This window comes from Acomys russatus, chromosome 7 (genome assembly GCF_903995435.1).
Source record: "Acomys russatus chromosome 7, mAcoRus1.1, whole genome shotgun sequence".
NCBI classification, from domain to species: domain Eukaryota; kingdom Metazoa; phylum Chordata; class Mammalia; order Rodentia; family Muridae; genus Acomys; species Acomys russatus.
In genome coordinates, this window is record NC_067143.1 from 21999547 (window position 1) to 22020520 (window position 20974).

Below are 20974 nucleotides of genomic sequence, written 5' to 3' on the forward strand. Positions count from 1 at the left end.
GAGGAATTCTTGCACTTTGCGGTCGCAGATGTTTCTGGCTTGGCTCTTGGCACAGCAAAGGGAAGCAACAGACTCCGAGCCTCTGTGCTGCTTGCTGGTCAGCAGCTTGCTCTCTCTCCTGCCCTCCCAGGTTCACTTCCACTTTGTTGCACATCATCTTTCCTGCACATGTGTCCATTCTTGCCTCACAGCACCATGTAGTTTTATTTTTTATTTTCTGGTTAGGTTTCTTTTATGCTCCTCTTCCTTTTATTGAAAATAGTTTTGTTTTTATTTTTGCTTTTTGTTTTTTTTGTTTTTTTTTGAGCTGGGCATGGTGGCACACGCCTTTAATCCCAGCACTTGGGAGGCAGAGGCAGGTGAATCGCTGTGAGTTCGAGGCCAGTCTGGTCTACAAAGTGAGTCCAGGACATCCAATGCTACACAGAGAAACTCTGTCTCAAAAAACCAAAACAACAACAACAACAACAAAAAGAAAATAGTTTTTTCCACATTTTATGCTGAATATTGTCCCTCTACTCCACCTAGTTCCTCCCTTCCTCCCCTCCTATACAGACCCACTCCCTTTCTCTCATTAGAGAAAACAGGCTTAGAAGGGATAAAAATAGAAAATAAGATAAAACAAAACTAACACATTTGGATTGGGCAATTTTTAACACATAAAAACATGTATCAGAGTTACTTATTTCAGTCAGATTTCCCTTACCTACAAGACTATTTGGCTCTCAAGATGGGGTACTGCTGTGTACCCCACACCAAGCACAGTGCTTTACAGATAATGCACTCTCCATAAATATAGTTACTAACATGAAGCCATGCCAGGTGGCAAAGATTTGTAATCCTCGCTATTAGGAAGCTGAAAGAGGAAGGTCACAGGTTCAAAGCTTGCCTGGGCTACAAACAGGCACAAGGCTCGTCTCTGTGATTTAGTAAGAACTTGCTTCAAAATGAAAAGGGATCCAGGCAAATATGAAGAGGAGTGTGTTACACTTTGGTTTCCCAGGCCACACTCTAAGCACTTCTGGGAGCACTGGGTGAGTCTTCCTTGTTAAATGCAACAGAGGGCGGCAGGCGCCAGTGTCCCCTCTGTTCTTTTCAGAGTCCTGCTTTAGGGGTTTTCAAGGACAGAACTCGATGCTACTGACGGTCTAAGTGCTGATTTGACAAGACTAACATATTCTTTTCTTCCTTTGTCTAGAATGTTCCAGTCATTCAGAAAATGGTTCTGGTCGGAGAAATTCTGGCTCCCTCCGACAGTGAAGTGGTCAGACCTGGAAGATCACGACGGGCTCGTCTTTGCCAAAGCTTCCCATTTGTACATGGCGGTTCCATATGCCCTACTCTTGTTGGTCATCAGATACTTCTTCGAAAAGTGAGTGGTGCTCGCGTGTCTCCCTCCCCATTCCCGTCTTTGCTGATGCTATTATGGTAAAGTCCGTTGTCATCTAGTCGTCATGAACCTCCTGCTCAGAGGCTGCGGGCTGCTGGGCGGAGTCTGTGCAACCAGGCTCACAAGAAGTGTTATTCGCAGCTGGAAAAGAGGTGTGACTACCGTGGGGGCTTTACTTTTACAGCAAAAATCCAACAAGATGGAGACAGGCTGAGAGAAGGTAGACAATCATGATGTACACATATGTGGAAGCATCACAACGAATTGTATTGATTTGTACAATTAACGCTACTAATAGTAAATTCCCAGAGGGACAGTGTTAGAAAAACCTATTTCTTGAAGATGAGCCATCATTCTAGAATGCCTAGAAAATACCAGAAATGTCTCATTAAGGAGCAAACCAAATACCTCTGTACAGCAAAGCTTATTTTCAAGTTGTATAGCTGTCCTTTTCTTCCCAAGCACAAGGCAATCAGAAAACTATGCCAATTTTCTCTCTCAGAAAATAGTAACCCATTTTCCTGGTTTAATTTATATAGATATTTCTATATACTATATTTCTATGCAAACCCATATTAAAATTGTATTGGTGTTCTGACAACAGGAAGCAAATGTTCATGTGTAGTTTGTGCAGTGGCCTCCACTCTTGAGCACCTTAGCTCATCCGAAACAGGAAAAAGCATTTGTGCATGGCAAGAGCTGGAAAAAGTTAAGGCAGCCCTGAGAAAGACCAAGCAGTCCAAGTGTTTGTAACTGTCCTCCTCTGGAAAGTCTGTTTGACCAACTCTATCCATAGACTCATCCAAAGGTTTTTGTACAAACAGCAGCTTCACTTGGGTCAAAATGCACTGTTGCCCTGGGAAAGGAGAGGCCCCTGGGCTGCCCCCAAGCTGTGCTTGAGTGCACTTGAAAAATCCCTTAAAAATGATTTTTAAAAATTTAAGTGTACATATCTACGACACATGTATCTGGGTGTCTACAGAAGCCAGAAGAGGGGGCTGGATCCCCTAAGACTGGAATTATAGGTACTTGTGACCTTCACGAGGTAGGTGCTGGGAACTGAATTTGGGATCTATGACATTACACTGAACACATCACCTCTGTAACTGTGTGTGAGTATGCACACTTGCACGCGTGTGGACACACATGTGCAAGCGTGCGCACTCGCCTGTGGAAGCCTGAGGCTGACAGAAGTCTCCCACAATTTCTACTTTATTAATTGAGTCAAGGTCTCTCAGTGGAACCCAGAGCTTCACTGTACAACTAGTCTATCTCTCTAGCTTGCTCTGGGGGGGCCTGCAGGTACATCTGGGGGCTTGTAAATAGATGATTGGTGTCAGAGGGCCCAGCCCACTGTGGTCAGCAACTGGACAGGCGGTGCTGGGTATACAAAAGAGCTAGCTAATCACCAGCCTCGGAGGAGGCCAGCCGACAGCATTCCTCATTCTTTGCTTCCAGGTCCTGTTTGAGCTCCTGCCCTGATGTCCATCAGTGATAGACTGTAACCTAGAATAAACCCTTTCCTTCCCGGGGTTGAATTTGTTCATGTTGTCTCCGCCTTCTGAGTACTGGAATCACAGGCAGGCAGGCAGCCATGCTCACTTGGCTTTAAGGATCCAGTGTTAGACCCTCATACCTGACATGGCCCTTGCTGTATCCAATGGGTCATCTCCTCAGGCCCTCATTTGAATCTTTCTTTCTGTTGTCCAGTCGGGTGTTGAACAACACAGTGCCACTGATCCACCCACCTCAGCCCTCCAGGTCATGGTGGCTGGAGCTTGGACCACATACTTAGCTTCACACACTTGTATTTTTTAAACTCACATTTACTGAGTTTTTTTTTAATCTCATACAGTTCATTAAAAGATTGATGCAAAAAGTCTGACCATTAGCACCACAATTGTGATATAAATGTCTATCAACCTAGACACTTCAGTTTACCCTTTTCTACTTACTACCATTGGCAAGCTCAGTCTGCTTTCTACCATCATGACTTTATATTTTTACAAATTTTTTTAGAGCTCTGTCTCTCTAGCTTGTTCTAGGGATAGCTTGTGGGCATGTCTGGAGTTTTTGTTAATAGTTAATTGGTGTTGGAGGTCCCAGCCTGCTGTGGTCACATCTACAGACCTATAGAATTACATCTACAGACCTATAGAATTACATCTACAGACCTATAGAATTACATCTACAGACCTATAGAATTACATCTACAGACCTATAGAATTACATCTACAGACCTATAGAATTACATCTACAGACCTATAGAATTACATCTACAGACCTATAGAATTACATCTACAGACCTATAGAATTACATCTACAGACCTATAGAATTACATCTACAGACCTATAGAATTACATCTACAGACCTATAGAATTACATCTACAGACCTATAGAATTACATCTACAGACCTATAGAATCACATCTACAGACCTATAGAATTACATCTACAGACCTATAGAATTACATCTACAGACCTATAGAATTACATCTACAGACCTATAGAATTACATCTACAGACCTATAGAATTACATCTACAGACCTATAGAATTACATCTACAGACCTATAGAATTACATCTACAGACCTATAGAATTACATCTACAGACCTATAGAATTACATCTACAGACCTATAGAATTACATCTACAGACCTATAGAATTACATCTACAGACCTATAGAATTATAGGTTGTAACATTTTGCCTGATTTTTTAATTTAACAAACATTTGAGATTTTTTTTCATGTATTATACATATGTATCAATGTTACCCTGTTATTGTTGACTAATCTTTCCACATATCTAGACATCATAAAAATGTATTTTAACTAGTTGATGGAAATCTGTGCTGTTTGCATTGTTAGTCCTTTATGACTAAAAACACTGACCATTTGAGTGTGGGAACATGGCTGCACATGTGCTTTTGTTTCTCTAGGAAATGATCTAAAATGCTAGCTTTTAAATGGCATGTGTGTGCCTAAACCATGGGCTGTCATTCAGCAAAACAAGGGAACAGACTTGTTGTCAGCACATGCTGTGACATAAGTGACCCCAGAATCATGCTCAGTAGAAGAAACTGGGTATAAGTAATCACATATTATCCATTTTAACTTATTAAGTATCCAGAAAAGCTTAAGAGAAAGGTAGAAAGTAGATTAATAGTAGCTTGGGCAAGTTTGAGGAGAAACAGAAAGTCATTGAGTTATATATTTGAAAAGGCTGAACTATTTTATACATAGAAATAGCCATAATAATTATTGTTAAAGACAAAAAATCAAGTTAATGGATAAGCAACAGACTGAGAGAAAATGTGTCAACTATATATCTTATAAAGAATTTAAATTTAGAATATGAGACAAACTGTGTAACTCAATAGTAAATAAATAAGTGGATTTTTTTTAATTGACAGAAGAGTTGAATCAAAGAAAATATACAGATAAACAGTAAGCACATGAAAAGCTAGTCAATATCATCATCTATTGGGCTGATGCAAACAAAAAACCACAGTAGGCAAGGCTGAGGGACAAGCCAGTGAGCAGAGGCTTTCTGCTTTGGTGTGAGAACCTGAATTCAATCCTAAAATTGCCACACATGAGTTTACAGTGGTACATACCTGTAATCCCAGAGCTGGCGAGGCAAAGACGGGCAGATCCTGGGGCTTTCAGGCCAGCCAGCTTAGCACAATCAGTGAGCCCTGGGCCAACAAGAGAACCTGCCTCAAAAAACAAGGTGGCTGGCTCTTGGGGAGCCACACATGAGATGCTTCTCTCACCTTCACAATCATGTGCACGCACATTCAGACACACTTGTGCACCCACATGAACACATATGACTCCCACACATACATGTGCACACACATATGTCCATGCATACACATGTATACATACAGTACACACAGAAGGTTAGCAAAAATGTTGTAAGGACCTCTGAAATTTTTTTTCTGCATAAAAACAGCTAAAAGAGCCAGGCATGGTGGCGCATGCCTTTAATCTCAGCACTCAGGAGGCAGAGGCAGATGGATCACTGTGAGTTCGAGGCCAGCCTGGTCTACAGAGTGAGTCGAGGACAGCCAAGGCTACATAGAGAAATCCTGTCTTGAAAAACCAAACAACAACAACAGCTACAAGGCTAGCAAAAACATTCAGAGTCAACATTTTTACAAATAGACAAAGATTCATAATGACACAGGGAGTGTTGTCTAAGAAAAAGAGTTGAGTCCTGGCAAGAACATTGAAATTTATGGAGTTTTTGCTGCCCTTTCTATCTCTGTGATGCCCCCAACAGCCAACAGCTCAAAACACACTGCTTTAATCTCAGCACTTGGGAGGCAGAGGCAGGGGGATCTCTGTAAAGGCCAGCCTGCTTTAAGTAGCTAGTTCCAGACCAGCCAATGCATAGCGAGACTCAAAAACAAACAAACAAAAACAAACAAACAAACAAAAAACCCAGTTAAAACAAAATAAATCCCAAAAGCTCATCCGTGCAATGCTTGGAGTCTGGCAACCACTGAAAGGAGACTAGCATCTTCCAAAGCATTGTTAGCGGAGAGTTGTCATCACCCGACTGTCTAGTAAACACAAGTCACAATGCTGTGGCCTATATTACACCCCCTCACTGTTTACCCAGTTTTTTAAAAAGGTATTTTCCTGGGAGTGTGGTTATCTGAAAGAATTAAAGGTAATTGACTACCCAAGGAAATAATAATAACTGATTCCGCAATTAGACTAAGCCCAAAACTAAAATAAGCAGAGAGCTGAGACGTCAGGAGGGATGGAGCCATGAAAAACTCTGACGTATTCTTGGAAATCCTGAAGGCCAATTTGATGTTTAACAGTTTGTTCAGATCCAGGCAAGACTCCAGATGTCCCTAAGCTCTCATCTCTCTGTGGCTTTGATGCACTCTAATCTGAAGGTAGAACACTAAGGCGTACTCAGGGTGCCTGATCCCACCACACACGCAGAGCCCTCGGCAGACTGGGAGGCCTGTTGGTTCTGGCTGTTGAAGGAAGCCTTTGTCTTGTCATCAGCCAGGTAGCAACCTGACACACTAGAGATTTCGGCACTCACACGTGACAGACCAGGCATGCCGATCAGGTTATCAAAGTGACTAAACTCACAGATGGACAAACAGGGCAAAACTGAGGTGGGAGGCAATCTGAGGACATGCGACAAAGCCCGAGCATGTCCATACCAAAGTTGGGATATACACAGAAGACAGTGTCTCTGGGAAAGCCCAGATGTTGGATGTACTGGACAAAGCTCTTAGAATTTGCTGCTTCAAAACATTTTCAAAGAATTAAAAGCAATGATGGATAAATGTCTTGAAAAAGAAAAAAAAAAGTACTTTGCTATCCATCTGAACCAGGATGCTATAAATTAAGATGTATCTCATAGTTCCAGAATAACCACTGAGAATAAGTAGGCAGGAGATTAGAAAGAAAATGGGTTTAAGCACTATAAACCACCAGACTGAATAAGCATCTCTAGGACTCTCTATGCAAGAGCAGCAAGCCTGTGCTCTTCTCTTGTGCACAGAGGGCACACCCCCATGGCATGCCCTGTGCCAGACCAAACACAAGTCTCAGTGAATGTGAGGGCTACGGGAATGGCAGCCACGCAAATGAAGTGAACCTAGAAACCAGTAACGGGAAGAAACCGGACATTAGCAAGTAAATGAAAATTACAACAACACACTTCTTCATAACCAGTCAGAGGAGTCACGAGGTGAACTAGAAATCTCTGTAACTAAAAGAGCGTACTAGACAAGAACCTTCTGGAATGTGGATGTAACAGGGCTGGAAGGAGTTTTCAGCTTCAAGCCCCTCTATTTAAGAAGGAAGAAAGCTCGGTTTGATACATTTCTACCTTACAAAACTAGAAAAACAAGATGAAACTCAACTTAGAGCAGAAGTTCGGAATAATAATTCTGGTAGGAAATGAATAGAAGCAGCTACTCACCCGGTATGATTTCAGCTGCTGACAAAACCAAGCGCCTGGGGGGATCTGGGGTAACTGGAAACCTGACACGTTATTGAAAGAAATGTAAAATGGTACAGCTACTTTGGAAAGCAACGTTTCAGTTGCTTATAAAACGTGGAACACTTTATTTAACCCTTGGGAGACTTAAAGTAAAAGTCTAAATACACCGGTTCATCCTAATCCCTGAGTCTTGCACATAGATTATTTGGATTCACATAGAAATGAATCTTAAACTGCGCTGTATCATGCACGCTTAAATTGTTGCTTGCGTGTAGGTCTGAAAAATTATTCTCTTTGAACTTATATTTGGGATGTTCTGTTATTGTCATTTTGTTTGTCTGTCTTTTGAGACTATGCAGCATAAGCTACTCTGGGATTCACTGTGTAGCCCAGGCTGGCCTCAGATTGACTGTAATCTCTCTCCTTCACCCTCCCAAGTGCTATGGCATAGTCGTTAGCCACCCCCCCCCCCCAGCTTTCTTCTTAGTGCTTTTGGTGGGCAGAGACAGGCTGTAGGCAGTTCCACTGGCCATGTGTATTAGTCAGATTTCCATTGCTGTAACAAAATATCATGAAGCAATTCATTTATAAAGCCAATGTAGGCTCCAGTCTGAGGGTGAGTGGCCTAGAGCTTCAGCTCTGGTGAGGTGTCCTAGCGGGAGCATGTGGTGGAGCAGATGGACTGCTCATCTCAGGAGAGAAGAGTCTGGGGTCCCGTGACGCCCTTGGACGACACCTTCCAGTGGCTTCAAGACTTCGCACTAGGCCCACCTCTTGGTGGTTTACCACAGCTCCTAACAGCACAGGCCCTGTGGACTAAGCTTTTTAATGTGGACCATTTTGGGCAGGTTCAGCATCCAAACAATGTGAGCAAATGCCCGGACTTTGCCTGGACACCTAAAGGCACAACCTGGCTTTGCTGGTACAGTCGTGGGCTTCTTACTTCTCAAACCCCTTTTTCATATTTTATAGGTTTGTTGCCACACCTCTAGCCAGTGCTCTTGGCATTCAAAAGACATCGCATAAAGTTAAACCAAATGCCGTCTTAGAAAACTTTTTCAAGCAGTCCACAAGTCGCCCGTCACATGTAAGTACAAATTCTTTGCTTGTAGACTTAAGGACATCCTTTCTTAACGGTTTAGTCATCTTGACTTACTTTGTTCATAAAAAAAGAGAGCTTCTGTTTGACTGTCAAAGGATTTGGTTCATTGGCTACATTTCTTTGCTCTGCTGACAGACTCAGGAGCACCTCAAATGTGCTGAAGCGTAGATACATATTGGAAAGTCACTGGCTCAGAGAAGGCACTGCTTTCAGCTGTAGTACCAGACACTAACAACCAAGTACACCATTTACACATAAAGATAACAATGTAAGCTCGGTGCTATGGCTTATGCCTGTAATCCCAGGTCTGCAGAGGCTGAGGCAGAAGCATCATCATAAGTTTGGTTCTAGCATGAGCTGTGTAGTGACTCTGGGGAAAGCCTGAGATACTCAGCAAGGCCCTGTCTTAAAAGCATAAATTATTATGAGTAAGTCAAAATATCACAATTGCATTTTAATGCTAGTTTTTAAGCATTTGAGTGGAGAAGGCGACACCTGATGCTTTTGGTGGGTGTGGTCCTATCAAACTACATCCTGAAGTGTCCGGGAAGTCATTGTTCACACTTGCCCCTGTCTTATCCAAGGCCCCAACATGCCCAGAAACATGCCGGAGCCCTGCTTTCTTCCCAGAAATAGGATTTTCAGGAGCATCACAATTCTCTCCCAATACAGAGCATCCTTGGGTGATGCAGTGCGCTGAAGGCTTACATATCGCAAACATTTTTTCATAGTTATAAAGCCGATTCCGGGCTCCACATTCTTATTATATTGCATAGTTAAAATGGTAGGCAAAACAGGCCTTCTCCCAAAGTTGTACTCTTCTAGAGTAAATAAAGAAACCTACCACCTATCCTTTTAACAATCAAGACTATGCGCTACCAACATTTTAGGGGAGAGTTTCTGAGCCATTTAAACTGCGTCTGATGGATCTGGCTGTGCTTATCAGCTGGGGTGTCATTGCTTGTTCGGTGAGGCCCTTGTGCAGGAAGATATGCTGAGGCGGGACACAGAAGAAGGCCTAGAGTGTAATATGGCTCACGGCTGCACAGCTGCCCAAGCTCTTTCTGCTCTTAGCTTCCGCATGTGACTGATTTTATCAAGAAGGACACTTTGACAACCTGCAGCTACTTGTTTTCCGTTTCCATGCACTATTCTTAAGTGACCATAGTCACCCATCTAAATAATTCTTTGGTTTCCACTGGTGATGTGTTAGGAATTAGGACTCTTGTGAGGAGTCCTTCTAGTCATGTTTCTGTTTGGGAATACCTAGTGTCCATTATACCTTGTATGAAATGTGTAGCTTCTGTCAGTTGTACTTGCTGAGACCAAGAGCTCTAGATCATTGGAAAGGATATTGTGTGTGTGTGTGTGTGTGTGTGTATACACAAAGGCTGTGGTGTGAAGATCAGAGGACAACTTTTAAGAGTCAGTGGTGTCCTACCCTGGGCTGCAGGGATTGAACTCAGGCTATCAGGCTTAACTGGCAAGCGCTCTACTGAGTCATCTAGACACCGCTGAAGACTAAGATACTTAAAACAATTGAGAAAGCTTGCTGACTATGGAAAGAAAATAGCTATGAGGAGAACTAGACTAGGTGATTGATGTTCATTACTGGGCTGAAGAAATGAAGGCTCAGCCAGAGGAAGCCAGCTGCCATGCTGTAAGCAGCCGGGCCAGAAGCAGAAGGCCAGCCCATAGCAGCCCATACACCCCAGTGCTCTTTCAGCTCCACCCCAGAGACTTTGTTGTCGGTTCACAGCACAGAAACACTTATTTTAAAAGCAAACACACACATTGTTGGAGTTGTGTTTGATTCAACTCCACAGTCAGGTTCAACTTGACATAACTCAGACATGTCTGTCAAGTGAGAGAAAACGCACCACCCTTCTTGTATCATCCTTGGCACATGGACGTAAACACCAGCGATTAGTAATTGAGGTCGATACCATCCATTTTGTGTCTGTTGCATACCAAGTTCTATGGACTATTTTAAAAGATGCCCTTTCAACAATGAAGCGACTTGCTGCTTAATTGTGATTGTCTCCATTCCTAAGGGAACTTGCTTTGTGTGTTAAGAGACTGGGTCTTAAAGTTTCTGTGTGCGAGGCTCCCTCTCGAAAAGTTGTAACAGTGTGATGCCAATATTGTCAAGATGGGCTTTCCACTAGGTGATCCGTACTCCAAAACAAGAAAGACAGCACGCGTTATCTTCTAGACGCACTAAACAACTCTTTGTAGGACTGATCGAATAGTAACAAAACTGGGTTGGTCGAAGATCTGGGGAAATTCCAGAAAGAAGGCAAGGTCTTGTTTGCTTTGCTCAGTCCTGAATCTCTAACATTTACACTTGTTCCTGGTCTATGAGTAAGGAGAAGCTCTTTGAATGCTTTTGAGTAAGTAGATAAATAAAATATTTAAACAGTAGAGTGAGACCCAAGGGGATTTCACTGTGAGAACTAAGAACACAATGCACTGGCCACTCAGAACAGCCTGTGGCAGAAGATGGACCACGCGATGGAATTTGCATTACATCCTGTTTGAGGGAATCAATGGGCTGCACACTGGGGAGAGATGACACCAGTGGGTCGTGAAACAACGAACTCTTCTATCGTTCCCACCACATTAGCTGAGTTGTTGGTCGATCTGGGCCACCAGACAAGGACTCTGGAGCCTTGTGTCTTCTGGCAGCCCCGAGCAGGAACTGAAGCAGGGTTTTCAGGCATAAAAACTGTAAGTTTCCAGGCCAAGCTACAGCTATAATTTTTACCAATCAGAACTCAGGAGTTAGGGACTTTCCCAAGTGTTCCATCGTTGTCAACTGATAATGAATGCAAGTGTCTTTGCCCAACCAGTCAAATTCATTTGTTCTTTCTGTTGTCTGGAGCAGGCATTATGTTTTGGGGGACTATTGTTGCTTAGAGAGGGAATAAATCAGTTTAGGTAAAATGGAGTCTGAAGTCAAAATGGCAGTACTTAAGACAAGTTCCTTTTGTCTGCTCCCAACACAGGAATCCATGACATATAGAAGGTTGTTAAAAGGAAACAGTGATATTGGCACGTTCTGTTCTCTGTTGTCTCTTTCCTTCTCTTCAGGATAGTGAAGGGCCAGCCACTCAGTAGAGATTTGGAACCACAGACACTCTTCTGCCAGTGCTCAGCACGTGGCATCCAGTGTGCTGTAGTCCTGGCCCCTGGACAACTGTATCCACACCAGAAGCAATCCGGCTGGTCAAAAGCTGCTGAGTGACCAGCCATCTGGCCGGCAAGCCAGCTTTGTTTAGCACCCAGAATGCTCATTTGCAGTTAGCCTAAATTTGCTGTCAGGCTCTGATTAATCATTTAAAAAAGTGGTTTCACATCAAAATCCCAGGAGTGTATTTTCTGTCTGTAAATGTTAGGGCTTGGTCTCAGCTGGCCCTGTAGGATGGGATCCTCTGTGCCATGATTTTTGCTTTGTTCACCAGCTGTAGCTGTGTCTTGGACAGAAAGCTCCTAGTTAGCTTTTAGGCAGTTTGGCTTTTTATTTTGTTTTTGTGACAGAATTAAGAGGAAGTTTTCTTACATTAGAAAATGAAAGATGAAGAGATCAATGCCACCTCAAAAAACAGTACAGAGCATGTTCCTTGTGGAAGTGGCGATTATTAGCTGCCATGGGTCTAATGCACAGAAGATGCCTGTTGAAATCCCACTGTGAAGTGGACCTGGCCCTCTTGTCCATTCCGGTTTCTTCCCTGACTCTAACAGACTTTGGAATGTGTAACCTTTGGGCAGTAATCCATCATCTTTGTTATTTCCTATTTTAAATCATAGCCTATAAAACTTCTGCTTCCCAGAGGAGAGGTAATCATCATTATTATGCTTTGTAATCATTATTTTAATGGTCGGAAGTAGTCTGGAGTGTTTTGAAATCGGCTGGGTACCAGATTGATGGTGAATGTGGGCAACCACACCTGCTGGGGGGTTTCTTGGACCATCTTCTGTAAGTACCAGAAAGACTGCGTGAAGTAACAGAACCCCACCAGCCTGCGCCCTGTCAGCACGGGACTGCTATTTCCATGTCCTGCACAAGTCCTAGCAACTCCCAGGCCGCTGCTGTGTCTCTGTAGGAAATTGTATTTGATTGATATTTTTTCATTTTTATTAAATATTTTTTACACATACATTTATATTATTGCATATATATACTATATATAATTATATATATAATATAATTATGTATATAATATATAATAAACTACCTACAGCAAGAAGAACTATGAAACAATTAGGAATTATATAAATGTTACATTCTTAGTGTTCTGGATATTTATATTTGGCAGCCTTGAAGAAAATATCTTTCCTATCTTGCTTGGTATGTCTAAAATTCTGAATGTAAATCTATATTTATCATATCTCATCATTATCAACTTAAAACATCTACCTAGACCTAAAAACATCTTCACCCCTAAAAAACTAAGCTTAAAAACTATCTGGTCTTCAACACCATCAGAGACGTGAGAAGGAATAAAATTAATTATCTGAGTATACAGGGAGTGCAGGTTAGCAGCTTCCCAAATGAGAAGATGACAGAGACAGTTTGCTGTCTGAACAGTCTCCCAAAACTCTCTATAACATTGGAGTTTTGGGAGTTTTCAGCCTTCTGACAGACATACTTGTGAGGCAGGAGCTCTAGAGCACTTGTTTGACCTGTGCTGGCAGAGTTTCGCATCGACTCTGCCTGCATCCAAGCTTGCCCTTTTTAAGGCAGAATTCTGTCTGCAGCAGAAATGAGGACATTTTGCCCAGTGGCTTGTTTGCCACATTTGAAGCCATCTCCATAAGGATGTTTTTGATTCTTATCATCTTCTTGAGGTAGCTGTGTGTTGTTAGGAGTTAACCTGTCTCATTGTCAATGAATCTTTAAAATAATAAAAATATTTTTAAAATTGATTGACATTTTAAACTCTACTACTCCATCCTGCACCTAAGATGCCCTAAATAAATCTTAGTGAGCTCACATATACAACTCTAACATGTGGACTGCTAATCTATAGATAGTTGGTCTTCCTCAGTAATCAACGAGCTAGGATTCTCACATTCTCCTTTTTCTACTTGCTTTGCTTTGGCTTGGGGTCTGTGTGTGTGAATGTGATTTCACAAGCAATAAAAATGAATACCCTGGCTCACAGTCTTATGCCTGGCCATCCCTTCACTGTGTGGCATCTGACTCTGCTCTTTACCTAGTTTTTACAGTTATGGAGAATGTATAGTTATGTGTGTGCATTTGCATGTGTGGGTATGCATGTGTGGGTGTGCATGTGTGTGCATGTGCACATGTGTGTGCATGTGTATGTCCATGTATGTGTCCATGTGTGCACATGTGTGTGCACATGTATGTGTGTATGTGTGTGAAAGCGCCATGGTAGGTTTGTGGAGGCTTTCCTCTTTCCACCATGTCCTGCGTTTACCTGCTGAAATGCCCCGCTGCCTCTCTGCTGCTTACTGTTTGTTCATCCATTTCATCTTTTCAGACTGATGTTTATGGACTGGCAAAGAAGTGTAACTTGACAGAGCGCCAGGTTGAGAGATGGTTTAGGATTCGGCGGAATCAGAACAATCCTTGCAGGCTGAAGAAATTCCAGGAATCTTGGTAAGAAGGATGGGCAGCTGATGGAGCACTGTGGTTTTAACCAACAGTGTGACCATGGCAGGGAACACACTGACACTGGAGGAGAGGAAGGGGCCAGGCACATTCTCCACTTTCCATAGGGTCTTTCCTGCTTGGCATTTTTTTTTTTTTTCAACAAAAGCAAGTTTGGTTTATTTGAATGGCTTCATTAGCTACGTCTGGAAAGGTAACAAGCTGAAGCTTAACAACCGGAGTTAGTGCAAAACACACAGGGCACGGCTGCTGAGAGACCCTGGGGTTTGTGTTTGGGTTTAAACATGTACACTGTTAGGTACCATAAGGAAAACATTTATAACTCGGAAAGAAAAAGATGTTATTCTTAACCATCCTTTGCTCTCCTCTTCTAGGAGACGCCACACTCAAGGGGGCCAATGCCTGTGCAGACATTATGTGCTTAGCCTGAAGCCCAGAAAACCCATAAGCATGTCTTAACTGGTGCTTCTCCCCCTAGGGCTGAGGAGAGAATGCCTTGTGTCTGCTGTATTTATGGTTACAGGAGCAGGGGATTTGGGAATGCATCCTAGTGCACTGTCCTCAGAATTCATATGTACATACGTACGTACGTACATACATACATACATACATACATACATACATACATACATACATACATACATAAAAAGGACTTTGATCATATCCACCCTCAACTCCTCCATCCCATCCCTCTCCCAGGACCCTCCCCACACATCTCCCTCCCACTGTCCAGGCCTCTTTTTTATTGTAAGGAGCTACCCTGTGCAGTAAGCTCTGCCCACGGGTGCATGGGTGCACCCGAGCTGGAGTAACATCCCAGCGGCCATACCTCTGACAGTAAATGACTCTTCTCAGGAAACCATCACCTGCAAAGAATTCTGCTCCAGTGGAGCCTCATGATCCCCTCCCCCACCCAGGCTGGAATGGTAGCCAGCTTGATCCTGCATTGGCCCTTGTGCTGCCGCAGTGAGTTAGTGCACGCTGTTTGGTAGGGGGAAGAGAACACTTCTGGCTCGCCTCGGTGTACTCTGCTTCTTCCTTCTCTCAGCCCCCTCTCCTACAGTGCTCACGGAGCCTCGTGGCAGGCCTTGATATAGATGTCCCATTTAGGGCTGGGAACACCCAGGCATCACTTACTGACCAGTATTTAAGTGCTGGCTGCTGCAAAAAGAAAGTTTTCCTGCCAATCTCGAGAGCAGCTCTAAACTATGGCTTTCAACATAAATATTTGGAAGGCATTTCATAACACGTCCATTAAGCAAAGCAACAGGAGCAGATTTCTCCCAAGGGCCTACGCCCCTCCCCCAGCCATAGGCCCTTGATTGGATTTATAGGAGCAGGAGTGAGGCCCCTCCCAGGAAGCCCGCCTCAGTTGGCTGCCCTATTCATAGGAGGCAATTCATTTTCTTTTCTTTTCCTTTCTTTCCTCCTTTCTTTTGTTCCTTTTTCCTTCCTTCCTTCCTTTCCTTTCCTTCCTTACTTTCTTTTTATTTTGAGAAGTATCTATTCACCTTGTAATCCTTTTCTTGACTGGATGATCTGTTTTGTTTGTTCTTACACTTCTTCATGTTCTCTGGGCAGTTGCCCTCTGTCGGCGAACACTTGGTGTCTCCTAAGCTGTCTTGCCCTATGTTGTTTGTTTGTTTGTTGTTTTGCTTTGTTTGCTGTGCAGAAACTATAATTTCACATCATCCCATTTATCAATTCTCATTCTTATTAGTGGCCTGAGCCCCTGGAGTCCACTCAAGAAAGCCCTTGCCTATGTTTATATCTTGGAGTATTTTTTTGTTTTGTTTTGTTTTGTTTTTTACATACAGTCTCCTCTAAAAGTCTTAAAGTTTTGGATCTCAGATTAATACCCTTCATAATTTTGAGTTGATTTTTGTACAGGGTAAGAGATATAAATCAGATTAAACCCCAAGTGTGGATATCCAGTTTCTCCAGTACCATTTATTATGGGGCTGTCTTTTTTTTTCCAATGTACATTTTTAACATCTTTACCAAAGGAGTAGTTGGCTGTATCTGTGACATGCCCATAGTCCACTGGTCTACATGTCTGTCTCTTGAGCAAGCGTCATCATACTTTCACCGTTGTGGCTCTGGAGTGGAACTGAGATCAGGTATTGTAACGTGTCGGGCATTGCTCTTTCCACTATTGAATTCCATGCTTCCATGTGGATCTCAGGACAAAATGACAGCATAGGGCATAAGCATATACTTGTTTGACTCTAGGATCCATGAACTTCAAAGTCTCTTGTATCAAATTCCCTTTTCCCTACATGCTGATCGCTGTGATGGAAGGCTGAAAGCATGCTGATCGCTGTGATGGAAGGCTGAAAGCATGCCGATCGCTGTGATGGAAGACGACTGAAAGCCCTCTCTCTCTTTCTTTTGGCAGCTGGCGGTTTACATTTTACCTTGTGCTAACTGTGGCTGGAATTGTATTTCTTTATGATGTAAGTTGTCCTTTTCACATCATTGGAATTTATCTTTAATGTAAAATAGTTGTGCCTATGATTTCTGTCAATGCAAAGGTCTCACCTCAAAAGGATAAGACACAGTTTATTCTGGAGCCAAATAAAAGTGACTGTGACCCAGCAACACAGATATAGTTTACCTCAAGATCTATGTTCCAATGTGGAGATGGTTTCCTGGAGGTTTATAGTAACAGAACAAAGCAAATCATAAATGGAAACACTTTTCAAATACATTGGTAGAAACAGCAGACAAGCAGGCTACAGCAAGGCAGTGGATTCTTAGCTATAAGCCTAAGCACCATAAGGCAACACTTTTAACCTTTGGTTGGTAGAACCTAGGGGTCTGTTTGTATATTCCAAAGGATTTACCTAATAGCCATAAAGATGCTGGGTCACATATAAAGGTGGACAATAAATGGCTCACTATGCCCCAAGATACATCAAAATTAGGCTCTGACCCACAACATTCTAACTTCCCCACAGTCTTTGAAGTTCTAGTCGGTTGATCAGCCATACAGATCACCCCAAGTAAATAGCCTTTCCTCCCAGGGACTTCATTCGTAGTTCTCTCAGGGCATAATACTCCATAAGTTAGTGAGTTTGAGAAATGTCTCTCCAGAGCTGAGATGTTTTTCAAGCTATGGATGTAGGTAAGAGATAGAACTCAGGAGCAAGGCCCAAAATAGGCCTCCTGATGTTTTATTGCTGTAACCATCTCAAGGCATTTTTGCCTTTTCATTTATTTATTTATGTGCTTATTTTTGTCCCTGTTTTTTTTTTTTTTTTTCTTGGAGACAGATTCTCAGTCTGCATCTGAGGCTGGGCTGGAACTCACCATATAGCCCATGCCAGCCTTAGACTTAGCCTTCCCACCGCAGCATCCTAAGTGCTGAGCTTACAAGCAGTTGCTACTAACCCAACTCAAGGTTCAGAAATTACTTTGTTAGCATATTTATTTGTTCCAAACAGTTCCTTCAACAAGACAGTCCTACTACTGACCCCAGATTCACTGTAAGTAGTGCATTTCATAGCCTTTTATAGGAATGTGAATCAGGGCTCACAGAGGGAGAAATGCAGGCAGCAGAGGAAGTGGAATCTTCACAAGAGAGTCAGTGTGACAGTGCACACACAAGTGGGTCAGTGTGACAGTGCACACACAAGTGGGTCAGTGCAGCAGTGGACACCACCACAAAGAACTGTGCTTCCTGCTGAAGCCAGCTTTCGGCTGACAAGTTGTATCTTCTCTCTTGGCTCCCGTTTTGCAGAAGCCATGGGCGTATGACCTCTGGGAGGTCTGGCGTGACTACCCCACACAGGTACGTCCTCCCTAGTGAGTCTCTCGAGCGTCAACACCAAGATGAGGTACCTCCCCAGATCTCAGTGGGGTTTTGTTTTGTTTTGTTTCTTGTTGGTTGGTTGGTTGGTTTTGCTTTTGTGACTCACTCTTATTAGGCAGCTCCGGTTGGCCTTAAACTGAATAGATACCTAGGTTGGCCCTGAACTTACAACCTTTTTGCCTCCATTTCCAAAGGAACAGGCTAAAATTAGTCTTTTTTTAAAAAGCATGTTAGCCTCAGCTTAACAACAACAAAAAAATGGCAAAGTATGCTGGAATGATGGCTCAGTAGTTCAGAGCATTGGCTGCTCCCCCAAGAAGATAAAGGTTTGATTCCTAACACCCATATTGTGGCACACAACCATCCATATCTCCATTTCCAGGGATCCAGTGTCCTCTTCTGGCCTCTGCAGAAACTAGGCACACATGTGGTCCATACATACATGCAGGCAAAACATCCCTACAAATTAAATAAATAATAAAGTAAAACAATAGGACAAACAAACAATAGTGCATTGAAAGAAAAGTCCTATTCATTACACAGGTCATCTCTAGTCCTATTAATGCTACCCCATTTACCCTGCTCACAAGTACCAGTTATCCCTTGGTGCATAACAAGCTATCTGCAAGCCTACTGCCTCACTGCCAGCCATTGGTTACTCATGGTTTGGGCTGTGTGGTGTCAACTGAGATCATTCATACATTTCACATCAGTTGGTGGCCTTACTCCTATTTTTACCAGCTGGCACTTGAATAGTCTTTTTTTTTTTCTTTTTTGCCTCTTTGGCATGAGAACGCAGCTTTCTTAAACAGTGCTCATGAAGTCTATGCTAGAATTATATTAATTACTTTCCCCTTGCCAAATACCAGGAACAAACCCATAGGTATTGTGGGAGGAGATTGAGTAAGGCCTTAGATAGTAAAAGGCCACATGCAGTGGGTACCTTAAGAAAACAGTCCATCACAGTGAGCAACATGTCTCAATTAGCCTCAGTGTCTCAACAATTCCCTACTATAAGAGTGCTTACAAAACATTCTAGCAGACAGACAATTTTAGAGTCCTTAAGTAATTGCATATCTACCATCACTCACATTTAGCTAAAATTGGGCATTCATATCTATAGCATTAAAAAAACTTTTTAGTCAAAACATTCCATTTGATTTAGAATACTTCTCTACTCTTTCAAAAAGTAAACACCTTGACAGGTTATCTGTGATTCTTTTGGGGGAATTTAAGAATTTGCTGTCTCCTGCAGTTTTGTGGGGTTTGGGTGAAATAAAGTGTGTTGCTCGTGAGGGCGCGTTTGCAGGAATGACTGTCTTCCTGTCCCGTCCCCAGCCTTTGCTGCCATCTCAGTACTGGTACTACATTTTGGAGATGAGCTTTTATTGCTCACTGCTCTTTAGCCTGGGCTCGGACACCAAGAGGAAGGTGAGTGCTGCATTTACAAAACCTCTTTTCTGTATTGCTTCTGTTTCTTTTCACTCCTTTATCCCTAATTCCACCCGTAAACTGTATCTTGCACATATTTGGCTCTGTCTCATTGGCTGTCTTTGCTTTTGATCATGCATAGACTAATTCAAATTATCATCATCCTCTGATGTCTTGACAAATGCCTGCGGTGAAACATAGAAACTTTAAGTATGAAGCTGTGCTCCTGGTCAATCTGAAAATAATTCTCCTTTCTGTGTCCTTTGGCTTTGGAGGGCAGTGTCCTCTAACACAAAGGGAAAATGTGTTCGTGTAATAACGTCTTTTACTTGATAGAAAACTATATAGTCCTTTCTAATGTTTTCAGAGACTTGAGAATACTCCTCCCGATTTTATAGTTATCCTTAGGAGAAATCTTGTTTGAAGCATAAGTAACTTTGCTTTATTTACAGGGAAACTGAGTTGCAGGCATTATTAATGTCCCTGTGAGGTCACAGAGTGGTACATTTCAGGGCTGTCTAGTTTACGACATTGCTGGGTCAGTTGCCACATTAGACCCTGAGCGCAGCCTCAAGACTTTACTCAGCAAATCAAATCAAATGAGAAACAGTGTTGGTGCCTTAGGTCCTCATATACTAATCCAGTGTGGAATTCTAACACACAGAAAAGTCTGCTCAATAAGTAAAGCTAAAATCAACCAAATATTAGATTAAAGGGAGCTGGCTTGATTAAATGCTCGTTGAGCATGTGCCCATCATGAGCAGTACCCAACACTAGTAAGTGCACTGAAGTCCACAGATATCCTTAAAGAAAACTCACAGAATCCAAGAACATAGTGTTTGCAGCCATGGAGAGAATATCAGAAATTACAGGTAGATGACAAGTGGTCAGCGCTGTCCCAGTGCTAAATCATTTCACCAGTTAGAGTACTACTTGGCCTGGCTCCTTCACAAGGACTGTGTTAAGAAAAAACATACACATGTGTATATATAATACTAAGTATATATTATAAAATATATATGAATTCCTAAGTCAGAACATGCAAATATAAGTTAGTGATACCATTATTATTTTCTCCTCCAGTCACTGGGAAATGCCAGCTGTTGCTAAATGGCTTCCATTTCTCTCTCATTATGTAGGATTTCCTCGCTCACGTCCTCCACCACCTGGCTGCTATTAGTTTGATGAGCTTCTCCTGGTGTGCTAATTATATTCGCAGTGGGACCCTCGTGATGCTTGTGCATGATGTGTCTGACATTTGGCTAGAGGTAAGCGTTTGCCATTCAAAAAACAATGACAGTGCCATGTCCTGGCTTTCTGTCAGTGCTCACAGAAAGAATTATCTATGAGCGACTTGGCGGAGCCCTCTGTCCTGAAAACAGCCAACCACTAAGAAGGTACAGGCTCCCCGACCCTTGGAGATGAAGTCTCTTGGTGTGTAGTTTCTAGTCTCTACCCTGTGTGAGCAAGACACTGGTTTGTGGGTCTGTAACCATGGAAGCTACTGCCCATTGGGGAAGTGATATGAGATACCTGAATGAGAAACAAATTCAGGGTTGCTTTTGTTTTGTCTGTTTGTTTGTTTGTTTGTTTATGAGGCAAAGCTTGGAAC

General features: G+C 42.6%; 1 protein-coding gene across 1 annotated transcript in view; it reads left to right on the top strand.

Annotated features, from left to right (window-relative positions):
• Nucleotides 1–1194: 1194 nt before the first annotated feature.
• The window catches only part of Cers3 (ceramide synthase 3), a 64824-nt gene continuing 45044 nt past the window's right edge, over nucleotides 1195–20974 (top strand). The window contains exons 1-7 of the mRNA XM_051148699.1: nucleotides 1195–1372; nucleotides 8347–8461; nucleotides 13987–14105; nucleotides 16516–16573; nucleotides 17860–17910; nucleotides 19270–19362; nucleotides 20502–20630. Coding sequence (XP_051004656.1) covers nucleotides 1200–1372; nucleotides 8347–8461; nucleotides 13987–14105; nucleotides 16516–16573; nucleotides 17860–17910; nucleotides 19270–19362; nucleotides 20502–20630 — 738 coding nt within the window. The 5' untranslated portion in view covers nucleotides 1195–1199. The remainder of the gene's footprint in view (nucleotides 1373–8346; nucleotides 8462–13986; nucleotides 14106–16515; nucleotides 16574–17859; nucleotides 17911–19269; nucleotides 19363–20501; nucleotides 20631–20974) is intronic.